Source organism: Ziziphus jujuba, chromosome 10 (assembly GCF_031755915.1).
Source record: "Ziziphus jujuba cultivar Dongzao chromosome 10, ASM3175591v1".
NCBI classification, from domain to species: Eukaryota; Viridiplantae; Streptophyta; class Magnoliopsida; order Rosales; family Rhamnaceae; genus Ziziphus; species Ziziphus jujuba.
This window is the reverse complement of record NC_083388.1, coordinates 1770065-1781981: the sequence shown is the minus strand read 5'-3', so window position 1 is coordinate 1781981 and position 11917 is coordinate 1770065. Positions and strand designations below refer to the sequence as shown.

General features: G+C 30.6%; 1 protein-coding gene across 1 annotated transcript; it reads right to left on the bottom strand.

The window, feature by feature from the left end:
• Positions 1 to 8098: 8098 nt before the first annotated feature.
• On the bottom strand, positions 8099 to 10007 carry LOC107410437 (uncharacterized). Its single transcript, XM_016017867.3, has one exon. It carries the CDS (start codon positions 9813 to 9815, stop codon positions 8202 to 8204), a length of 1614 nt encoding a protein of 537 aa, XP_015873353.3. The 5' UTR covers positions 9816 to 10007; the 3' UTR covers positions 8099 to 8201.
• Positions 10008 to 11917: the final 1910 nt, after the last annotated feature.

Genomic DNA, 11917 nt, shown 5'->3' with positions numbered 1-11917 from the left:
CAAATAGGAAAGAATCGCCCCTAAAAATGATCAGCACCTTTATTTTTTCAGATAATAAAATTTAAAAACAAAATAATACTTATTAAAAAAATAATTAATAATAAACAGTACACAATGTATAAATAGGTTTTTTTTTAACAAAAACATTTTAGCAAGAACAAAAATATTTCTTTAAAAAAAAATGAATTTAATTAACAATTTAAATAAAGACCTTTTTTTTTTGGGTAGATAATTTTAAAGATGAGCTTTTTTGGTGAATAAGTTTTAAAATCTTTATAAAAATAAAGATTTTTTTTTTTTGTGAATAAGTTTGAACTAATAAATATTTTGATATTTTTTATTTTTTATAGTTAATTTTATTATATCTAAATGTTAATTTGAAAAATTAAAAGTCTAAATTTCACATTAATAAAATTGAGGGCCTAAAACATATAAACCTCAACTATATATATATAAATATATATATTCGCATATTAATATAGATATTTTGAATTTATGTGGATGAATATTTGCAAAATATAATTTTATGTGAAATATAAGAAATATTATTTGGCTATATATCTGTTTTAAGATATAATTTTGCTATTTATTAAAATTGATCTTATATTTTTTTATTTATTAAAATTGATCTATTAAATATTTTTAATAATTGTAATAGTTTATTTGTTATTCTAAATATGCTATTTAATGATTAAAAAAATTGACAATTGAATTATTTTTGGGTTAATTGCACTTGAGGAGTCGTATGTTCAGCTTTCAAATTTAAAACTCCTTTCATTGTCTCATGCATAACGCATACAAAACCTTCCCATTGTAAAACTAATTCATAATTAACGGTAACATATACTGCAAATATGTTTTTCGTAGTGCAAAACAAAGAGAAATCAAGAAATAGAAGCAAGAAACTGATCAATGGAAGAGCTTAATAATCTTCCCCTCATCAGCCCCATGATGCTAATCTACACTTGTTGGCAAATGTAGCAATCGCTGTATCTCAGCTTGACATATTTGCCGTATTTCCAAGAAAACTAAGTGTCATAGGCCTAACTCTCTCAACGATCTTGTGCAGCACTTAGCATCTCCTCTACTAAGTACCTGTTTGACAGAGCTTTTTTTGGAATCAAAAGTTCTACTTAAAGGTTAAAAACTCTTTTGTTAAAAAATAAAGGTATTTGACAAAAGTTAACAAGCACTTGTTGACCAAAAAAACAGTTTTTTTAAGTTGTTTTAGAGAAGTTCAAATTTTATATTTTTTTCATAAAGGTTTTTTTTTTTTTTAAACTTATATAGAAACTTAATGAGTATTTAATACAGCTATTTTAGCTTATGTGGAAACTCTTTAAGCATTTAATATAGTTTTTTTATTTACAGTCAAATACTTATTAACTTTTTAATAATAGCATTTTTTCAAAAATATCTATTATAAAAGCTCGATAGACTAAAACTTTATTTTCATCAGCTATACCAAGCGGATCCTAAGTCAGCCTTATCCAAAAGCTATGCACAATGAGAAAACTAAAAGAAGTAGAATAGGAAGTACGAAAGCTTAAGGGAAAATGTAGAGAATACTTGTATTACTAGAATACTTAGATATATTATAAATAAGAGTCCAACCCCTTTATATAGAGAGTTTGACATATGCTACAAGGATCCACAAGGTTCTAGATATATACACATGGTGTAAATCTATATGAGGTTTTAGATTATTCTACTAGATATTTACAAGGATTCCTCTAGAGAGATTCTTATCTATATTAGTTTAGGTTTCTCTTGAATTCTTTAGAATCTTCTGAACTTATCTTGAATTATGAAGGAGAGTGCAGAATCTTTCAGCTTAGCCTTAAGGATTCCACCCCTTTTGCATGAAAAGTGACATTCTTCCCCACCTAAGTTTACGACTTCCTCATCGCACCTTCTTCCTTAAACCTCCGAATGTGGTTTTTGAATTTTCATAGAGCCTCTTCATGCTTCCAACTAGCTTCACTATCCGATAGGTTCTTCCACTTCACTTGGTACTTCATATAGTTAGGCATGCCTTTACATTGTATGACTCGATCTGCAAGTATAGTTTTTATGATCTTGTCAAAAGAAGTTACAACCGTCATAAGTGCCCTTTTTGATTCACCTCTATTAAGACCTTCCATGTCTTGATGATAGGGTTTTAATAGGTTCACATGAAAAATGGAATGAATCTTTAGTTTAGAAGAAAGTTGTCGATGATAAGAGTCCTTACCCACCTTCTTCACAACGAGAAATGGCCCTTCATAGCGTCATACCAACCCCTTGCATAGTGTCTTGAATTGTTGGGTAGTAGCTTTACCATGTCCCCTTCTTTGAATTCCAAATGCCTCCTCTTAATGTCTACTCACTTTTTCATCTTCTTTAATGCATTGTCCAAATATGCTCTAACAAAATTAGCTTGTTCCTCTTTGTCCTTGGCAAATTTATAGGTAGCAGGACTCTTGTCCATAGCTCAAGGCTAATGCATTAGGAGTCATAGGTCATCTTTCTATCACGATCTCGAATGGAGTCCTATTAATAGACTCATTTCTTTGTAAATTATAGGAGAATTGAGCCACATCAAGTAACTTAGCCCAATCTTTTTGTTTGGCACTCACATAGTGCCTTTAAGTATAGCTCCAATAAATCATTGGTGTACTCTTTTTGCCCATCATTTTGGGGATGGAAGCTTATAAAGAAGTTGAAATCTAAATTTTTAATCAAATCAAATCTAGTTGAACAAGGATTTGACCATGTCCTGATGTTTCTTTTATAAGCTCCTTTTTATTCCATTATGAAAGGAAGACATTCAAGATGTTTCGAGTTTTGTCGGCAATATTTTCTTTTTATTCAATTGTGAAGGCCATCCCTCAAGCAAAAAGTTATTTGCTGCATAACAAAACGATATACTTCTTTTAATGAATGATTACTTTTCCATCAAAAACAAAACCAACAAAAAAAAAAAAAAAAAAAAAAGATAAAAACCTACCGTTTATCCCATAGAAAATTTTAACCGAGCTAGAAGATATGGAAAGATATAGGCTGCAATTTTAAAGCGGCTTTTTTATTTTATTTTTTTTCCTTTTGATAAAATATTTTAACTAGCTAGAAACAAATTTTCAAACATCATCTAAATAAAATTATATTTTGATCATGCGTTACGTATTAAATATATACTTGCATGTAATAAAAAGTAGTACACAGATTTATATTTTAGCTTTCCAATTTGGATTTTAGAACCAAAAGAAGCCAGGGAGTTTCAAAATTTTTCCATATCAACTTTTACTTCGATGTCCAAAAGAAAATAACTTTCTACTTCCTCATTAGTTATCTCACAGCGCCATATTTCCAAATATAAAAACATATTCCCTTGTAATCTTTGCCACATGTGGGATGTACACCCTGCGAATTACAATATACATATTATGATACATCCCTGAGAATATACATATATAGATATATAATATATGTCACTGCCGTTTGGTTTGTATTCCTTTAAGTAACCATTATGAATAAGATGGTATTGGAGTATCCATATTTCATAGGGCTGAACCCCTAACTGAAAAGACTTCATTTGAGTTTGATAATACACTTATGCCAGTAGACCTTAATCAAATCCCACCCAAATCACATGGTATCCCTTTGTCTCTAGAGTACAGGCAATTGAATTTCCACTACAAGTATGAAATGACAATTTTCCGCTCATGCGAAACTGGGTGGCTAGTTGACAATGGTACATGTAGATGTCCCTTGCTCCAGAAATTTTCTATCAGAGAGGAAAAATAAAGAAAAAAACAAAGTTGTGCAGTGCGGTAAAATGGGTCCGTTGCACAATTATCAATTAAATTGAACATATCAGAGCTAATTAGACATCCAATATATGACGAAAACTATTAGAAATTCCAAACCCAATATCTTGAATTACCGAGTCCAATATTGCTGACTATGTATTTTCTGTATACACAAAAATCACACTACGACGGTTGTGGCCTATGGCTAAAAAACAAGCTGACTACTATGCTCCAATAAATAACATAAAGCCCACAAACCAGTTGAACCTCCTCCAAAGACATTTTTTGGATTTGTCCCTGACTTCCATATGGACTTATTGGCCCAAATAAATTACTCAAAGCCCATTATCTATGATGTCTATGCATTTTTCTTTTGTTTTTTGAATTAAATCAATAATGTATCTATGTAATTCCGTATAATTTCGACAATGACATATTATAATACAAATATTATACGTAAAATCAAAGATTCGAGAAACTTCCTCATAATAATAATAATGATAAGAATAATAAAGAAAACAAGTGGAAACTAAGAAATGAGTGTTGGTCACGAATATTAATATACGAGGTGCAGATCAAACATTTATGGAAGCAACAGAGATCGTCCAAACAAATACCCCATTAACTAAAACAATATCAATTGCACAGAAAATGAATTGTAAAGGTAAATCCTCCAATATTATGCTAATCATCATCATCAACATTCAACATCAAGAAGCTCGGCTCTGGAATATGCTTCTAATCATTTCCAATGGTAGACCCGTTTTCCTTTTCCTCCATCATCATCGTCCCGCTGCATATTATTCTGATCTTGGAGGAAGATACAGTGGGTGGGCATGTGGTCGTACAAGGCCTCGATAGTAGAGGAGGTGTTGCAGGCACAGCAATCGTATGTGCGTTGATGAAGAGGAGCTTCCAATCTTGGTTTCTTCTTCTTGGATGGTTCTTGAATACGGAGATTAGAAGCGACGTCGTATTTCCTCTTCAGCATTTCCACCAATTTTTCCGATGCAGCTTCGCAACCGGTTTTTGCCTGGTCTGATCTCTTGCTTTCATCTTCTTCATCCATGATGAGAAAGATACAAAAGAATTGTAAAATCCCAAGTAAACCGTTCGATCACAATCAGTTTTCTCCGTTACTTTATTTGTTCTTGCTGATCAAGAACAATGAGGTCAAGAAGAAGAGAGAGAGAGAGAGAAGAAAGTACAGAAAACAGGGGAATACAGGGGAAGCTTATATCAAACAAGAGCGTAATTCAACATTTACCGAGACTATATAGTGCACATGATGGTCTTTTATTATTATTATTATTGATTATTTAATAACAATGTTTTTATGATTGTTTCGCTTTAAGTTTCCTCATATGAAATGAAAAAAGATCCATGTGGTTATTTATGGGATTTAAAGTAACAACTGGGGTCTACTGGGGATGATGATAGATGGTATACGCCATCAAGTGCCTCCCACGCGAGGGCTGTCGCTAATATCTAAATATTTATGTGGTGCTTTCCAAACTAATTGGAATTATCAAGAAAGAGACAAACTCTTGTTAACACCAGTCCCCAATTGTAAATAAACTAATTCAAGAAATTCATTTGAAAGAAAACAATTTTAAAGGCTTTAATTAAATTCGAATTTAGTACTTTTCTTTTCCAATGGAAAAAAAATCAAATTTAAAGTACTAAAAGGTATTAATTCGACCAATAATATCAAAATAATAAAAAGAAAGTACCGAAAAAGAGACCGAAATTAATTGAAACACTAGCCTAGCTAACTGCTATACGTATGTAGAAAACCGAATCGATTATTGATCAGAGTTTCTTAATTAATCAGTTCTTGGTGATGAAAATATGAAGTGGAGTCCTAAAAGATCAGAAAAGAAAGACTGGGGAAGAACGTGTAGAGAACAGAGTACGATCAGACTTTACACATATAGACACCGAATATACATATTTACATGCAAAAATTGAACGTAATTTAAATGGAAGTTGGAATTTTAACTATATATCCTTCAAAATTACATTTTTTTTTTTTTTATAAATTTTGCTAGTTGTTGTTTTATTAGTTCTGCTTCGGTGATATATAGAGTCTGTTCAAACTATTTACATACCATCCAATCTTTTATTGTTGAATGCAGATGTATAAGTCTAATTAATTGCATGATATTTTTATTTTTTATTTATATTTTTAATCAAGGTGTCATTAAAAGAATAATAGGATTAAAAAAAGAGAGAGTACTAATGAACCAAAGATCTCCATGTGGATAAAGTACCATGACATAGAAGTCATACACTAGCTTTATGAATAACTCCCTCAATACTAACAAAAATAAATAAATAAATAATATAATTCCCTCAAGATTCACTTATTTCATAATTAGGAGGTCCTATTTATATCTTAACTAATAAACAACTTCTCATTCACTTAATTACCAAAAAAGAAAAAAAACAAAAAACCATCTCATTCACTTGGAAAACATTTTGGTAGGCTACTTTTATATTTTATTTTGTATTGTTTTTTGCATTGAGATATTTTTTTTGTGAATAACTTTTAAAGAACCCAATTTGATTATTTATTTTATATTATGTACATAAAATTTTACCATTTCAACTTTGCATTATTAATTTTAGAATGACGTTTGATGATCCAAATGTGCTTTTAAGTGTTACTATTACTACTTTCGATTTATAACAGAAACATTTAAAAGATCTAATTAAAAGCTAATTTTTGAAAATATATATATATATATATATATATTTATATAAAAGCTACATGCATTTCACCATGAGCGGGATCAGTCTTGTTCCTAGTTGGAAATTACATATTAGTATTGTTTTCAACAACCTTCCTACTAACCTTAAATATTAATCAATATATATTAAGAATACTTTGTTTTTGGGAAAAAGAAATTAAAGAACCTTTAATATTAATCCATATATGTCCTTATAGAATACCCTAATGGAAAAAAATTATTATTTCTTAATATAATGATCTGAGTTTAATACAATAATAGTAATAATAATAATAATAACAATAATAGTAATAATTCATATATATATATATATATATATAAACATACATGTTTAATCCTTGTAAAGATAAAAGGAGAGACATTAAGCTACATACATATGTCAAGAGTTTTTTATGTATTTTTTATTTTTTTTATCCTTCAATTTTCTAACTAATAGTGAAGAAGGCTGTTGAAAAATAGTACATTTTATGAACTTTAGTAATTCTGTTGGTCCTGTAAAACTTGTAATGATAAATAAAAAGTTTAAAAAACCATTCAAAATTTTAATGAAGAAACACAGAGGAAAATAACGAAGGGTATTTTGTTGAAATTTTATTTTAAATAAGCATGCGAGAGATTTGTTGAAAGCAAAAATAAAAGACTGTTTTAAATTGGGTCTTGGAGATTACGTAAGCCCAAAGAACTTTTTAGAGCCTATTTACCAAAAACCACAAAGACCCATTATCTATACCATGCCATCAACTTGGCACGGTTGACTCGAGAAAACCATTTCATTTGAGAGTGCTTGTTACTTGTTAGGAGCTGCTCTTGTTCTTTTATAAGAGGCTTCTAATCATTTTATAATAACACAAAAATATTTGTTTCAAAAAAACATATATATATATTGAAATTTTTTTTTTAGCTAAAAAAAAAAAAAGAAATATACGATATATTTGGACTGATAATGATAGTATAAACCAATAAAGCTATTTGTCCAACTAGACCTTGTGTTTTTTTGATAACTTCCAACAGCTAGACCGAGTTGTTAAAGCATACTCATCAAAAAGAAATCTCTTCTTGCTGGATTCTAATATCAAGTATCATAACATAATTCAAATTCTTTTTGGATAGAATCCCAAATACATTCAAAGAAAATCATCTGAGAAGATTGAAGTTTTTTTCAAAAATACAAATAAATAAGCAATCAAACTTACTAAATGAAAAAAAAAATATATATATATATATATATATGCGAGAATTGATCATCTTCTAAGATATAAATTCCGGAGACATACCGGTGCGGCTTCGATGTTCTAATTAACGACATTTGTTCTTCATAAACATCAAGGAACTAATGGAATTAAGCTTGACATTAGCGAAATCATATACAAAGATTAACAAAAGTGAGCGATAGAATTAGACAAAATGTCCCAATATCAACACCATTAAATTGAAAGGTTCACTGAAACAGTGAAACAATAACCTACGAACACAAATTGTAACTAAACATATCATAATACACCATAAGATTCGTTGTAACTAACTAACCCTTTTTCCTAGCTAAAGATTCTACCACAAATTTTCAGGGAAGGAAAAAACAATATTATTAGTCAATATGGAGTACTTAGCTAGCTTCCATGAAAATCAGACCTGAATTCAAACTCAAATATAAATAGTATCAATTAGCTCCTTCTTCTTCATCGTCTTCCATAACATAAGTCTCATTAAGATCAAAATCCAACACTTTTCTAGGACCAGTATGACTGCTTTGTGAAGCTTCGGAAGTCATCAATGCAGCTTGATCTTGATCATCAACTTGTGATGATGAAGATTTACCACCATTACCGATTTTCTCATTGTACATACTTTTACTTGTCACATTATCAACTTTGACTTGGACTTTATTATTTCCGGCACCGGCACGGCCATCGATTCCGACTTCGGCGGAATCCTCAGCCAATGTGTGTGGATGATTTGTGTGCTTGTCTTTGTTATGGCTGGATCTATGCCCACCCAAAGCCTGAAAAGTTGGAAAAGATTTTCCACAGCTACTACACTTGAAAGAAGTCTTTGGCTTTTTTCTGACACCACCACCACCACCACCATCCAAACTGTTGACCTCCAATACTCCTCCCCCACTTTTTCTTGGCCTTTTCTCGGAATAAGAAAATTTGTCTTTCTTGGCTGTTGTCATTTTCCTTTTATTGCTGACGGCATCATAATCATTAGGCTGGTGCTGTCTACCTTGATAGGACCCATAATCGACATTCTTCTTCACATTCACATTCACACTCCATTGTTGTTGATGTTGATGTTGTTGTTTATCCACGTGATGATCCAGCTCCAGCTCCTGGTCTTCTCTCAGCCAATATGAATCGTCAGAATCATAACCACTGATTTTGGATCCAATTTTCTTCATCATCATCAAACTTTGTTGTTGCTCTTCCCCTTGCTCTTGTTCTCCGAGAGATAAAGACACAAGCCTCTCAGCAGCAACTTGATCCCCAATGCTTTTCCTGCCTCTTTTGTCGGTTTTGCACCAGGTCCGCAAAACCTCCACTGGCTCAAAAGTCCTAGATTCAGTGAACTCCAAACTGGTATTCTCAATCTGATTATAATAATCTTCAGCTTCGTCTTCGACATCATCATGATCAAGCTGCTGCTGCTTCATCTCTGTTGCCACCGCGGCCGCCATTGGAGGAGAACAAGAACTGCTTCTGCTTCTATCGGAGGACATCATCATCGGAGGTGGTTGAATCCCTCTCCAATCTCGGTCCCGGTGAGATCTCATGTGCCCGAACAGCGACTTCTTCGAGGGGAACTCCTTCTGACAAAGACAGCATGTGGATTTCTCTTTCTCTTCTTGTTGGCTGTTGCTGTTGATTTTAGCTGATGATGGTGATGGCGATGAGGTGCCATGATGGACATCATCATAGAGGACTTTGTGTTTCTTGAGTTTTAACTTCATGGTCTTTCTCGGAATGATAAGTCCATATTTACGAGCTTCTTGAATATGATACCTTTTGTGACCTCCCAAAGCTTTGCCGGAGCTGAATCCTTTGCCACAGTACTCACAGATTCGAGGAAGAGGAGGAGGGGTGGTGCTAATTTCATGATGATGATGATGTACTTGGTCGATCTGATTTTCTTCATTATCATCATCGATTTCGGTTTTGATCACTGCTGGTTTTCGTTCATCATCACCAATATTCCAATCAGAGCTCTTGATGATCTTCAGCTTCAGCTGCTGTTGTTTGTGATCTTCAATCTGGTTTTCCCGATCTTCATCCATAAAAAAAAAGCTTTTTCTTTCTTTGTTGTTGGAAAAGAATAAAACTAAGAAAAAAAAAAAAAGTAGCCGAGATTTGAAAGAAAAAAAACCAAGAGTTGATTAAGGAGGAAAAGCTAGAAAAGGAACTAGGGTTGAAGAGATGGACTAGATGAGAAGATAGAGGAAAGGAAGAAAAAAAAGAAAAAAAATCAGAAATTTGAGAGAAATTTGAAAGAGTAGTAATTAAGTTTAAATTGTAAATAAAATAAATAAATATGGATAGAAAATATTATATGCAGTTAGAAAAGTAGAAAATTGGGATATGGAAGAGTGTAAAAGGCTAAATTTTGGGTGAGTATAGAAGAAGGAAACCAATTCCGATTAGACTGAATAATGCTAAAATCTCTCATGAAAGATGTGTAATAAAGTCATTCTTCATTTAATTTCCAAAATTATAACAGATTTTTCTGTGCCAATGAATCTTTTATTACTCCAATTTATTAACCTCTTTTTGCCACCCTTTCTCTCTTTTGGCCTTTTCGGTTTCTCCCTCTTAATTTTCCTTTTCTTTAATCCAAGTTTTCTATATTAATCTACTCCCTTAATTTCTACCTATTTTTCTCCCTTTCATTAAGAAAAAAAAAATACTTTCTTACAAAAAAATAATAAGCATAATATATACATATATACTAGTGATTTTTTTGGACGATATTCTTTTCTATTTTTTTAAGATGGGACGATATGCTTGTATAGTTATTTGGTAATTAGTTTGTATCGTCACTCCTTTGATCTTTTTAGTAACATATTAATTAATATATAGTAGGCACTGTTTCATATTCTTTATGTGATTTTTTAAAGTCGTAGTTATTATTAATATATATCCAAACATAAAAGTTGGTGTTGGTATTATTAATATTATTTAGTTATTTATTTAATATTAATATTATTGTTATTATCTGTATTCAAAATTACCTAATTTATATCATATATATATATATATCAAGTTATATTTTTTGTCTATTCATTGGTATAAGATATATATATCAAGTTATATTTTTTGTCTATTCATTGGTATAAGATATATATATATCAAGTTATATTTTTTGTCTATTCATTGGTAATCATCTTATACATACATATATATATATATGTATGTGTGTGTGTGTGTGTGTGTGTATCCACATTGTAACAAAGTTCTTCCCAGCTTGAACAACTATTATAAGTAATACATTTTTGTAAAGCAAATCAATCTTGAATATGAATTCTATAATATGATGTGAAATTATTTTAAAACAAATGTAAATTTCAATGCAAATTCAGCACGTCGGACTAACATTTACAATAGCTTTGCTGAAAAAAAAAAAAAAAACATTTATCATAGCTTTCTGATAAGAAAACGTGTACAGTTATAATAGTTTTCTGATACAAAAAACATGTACATTTACTATATCTTTCTGCTACAAAAACAAGTACATTGACAACAGCTTCAGCAAATCATGTATATTTATGCTTATTTGCGATGAACTTTCACATTTAAACAATTTTACCATAATGTCCAAAAGAAAAATTCAAGCATTCCTAGATATTTGTATAAAAAGAGAATCTTGTGTCCTTTAAATTTTGGATTCAAGAGCTAATGCCAAAATCCTTTTCCTACGTAAGTAATTTGATATGTATACATAAATGATATCATCCATATGAAATTTGAAAATTAAATAAAAATAATAATTTTTTTAAGAATAATCCCTTAAACTTTCGTAATTCAAACAATATGGATTTACTTATTTATTTCGTTTTGATATATAATATGGATTTATTTTGAATGGTGATATATACTAATATAATACCAAGTTATATAGTAAATATATCTATATATTGAACTAGGTAAATATATAATATATATTTATATATATATATATATATATATATATTTTGAAAAGGAATTGTTGATAGACATTTATTTACCATATCGTCCTTATCTCTAGGCATTAAAAAGGCTGAAAAATGCAATCTTCCCATTAAGGAAGCCAAATAAAATTCCCAAAGTAGCCTAACTACCATTAGGGAAATTTTAAATGTATTTTTTGTTTGGCTGTGGGCTCTCTGTTAAAAGTGACACAAGA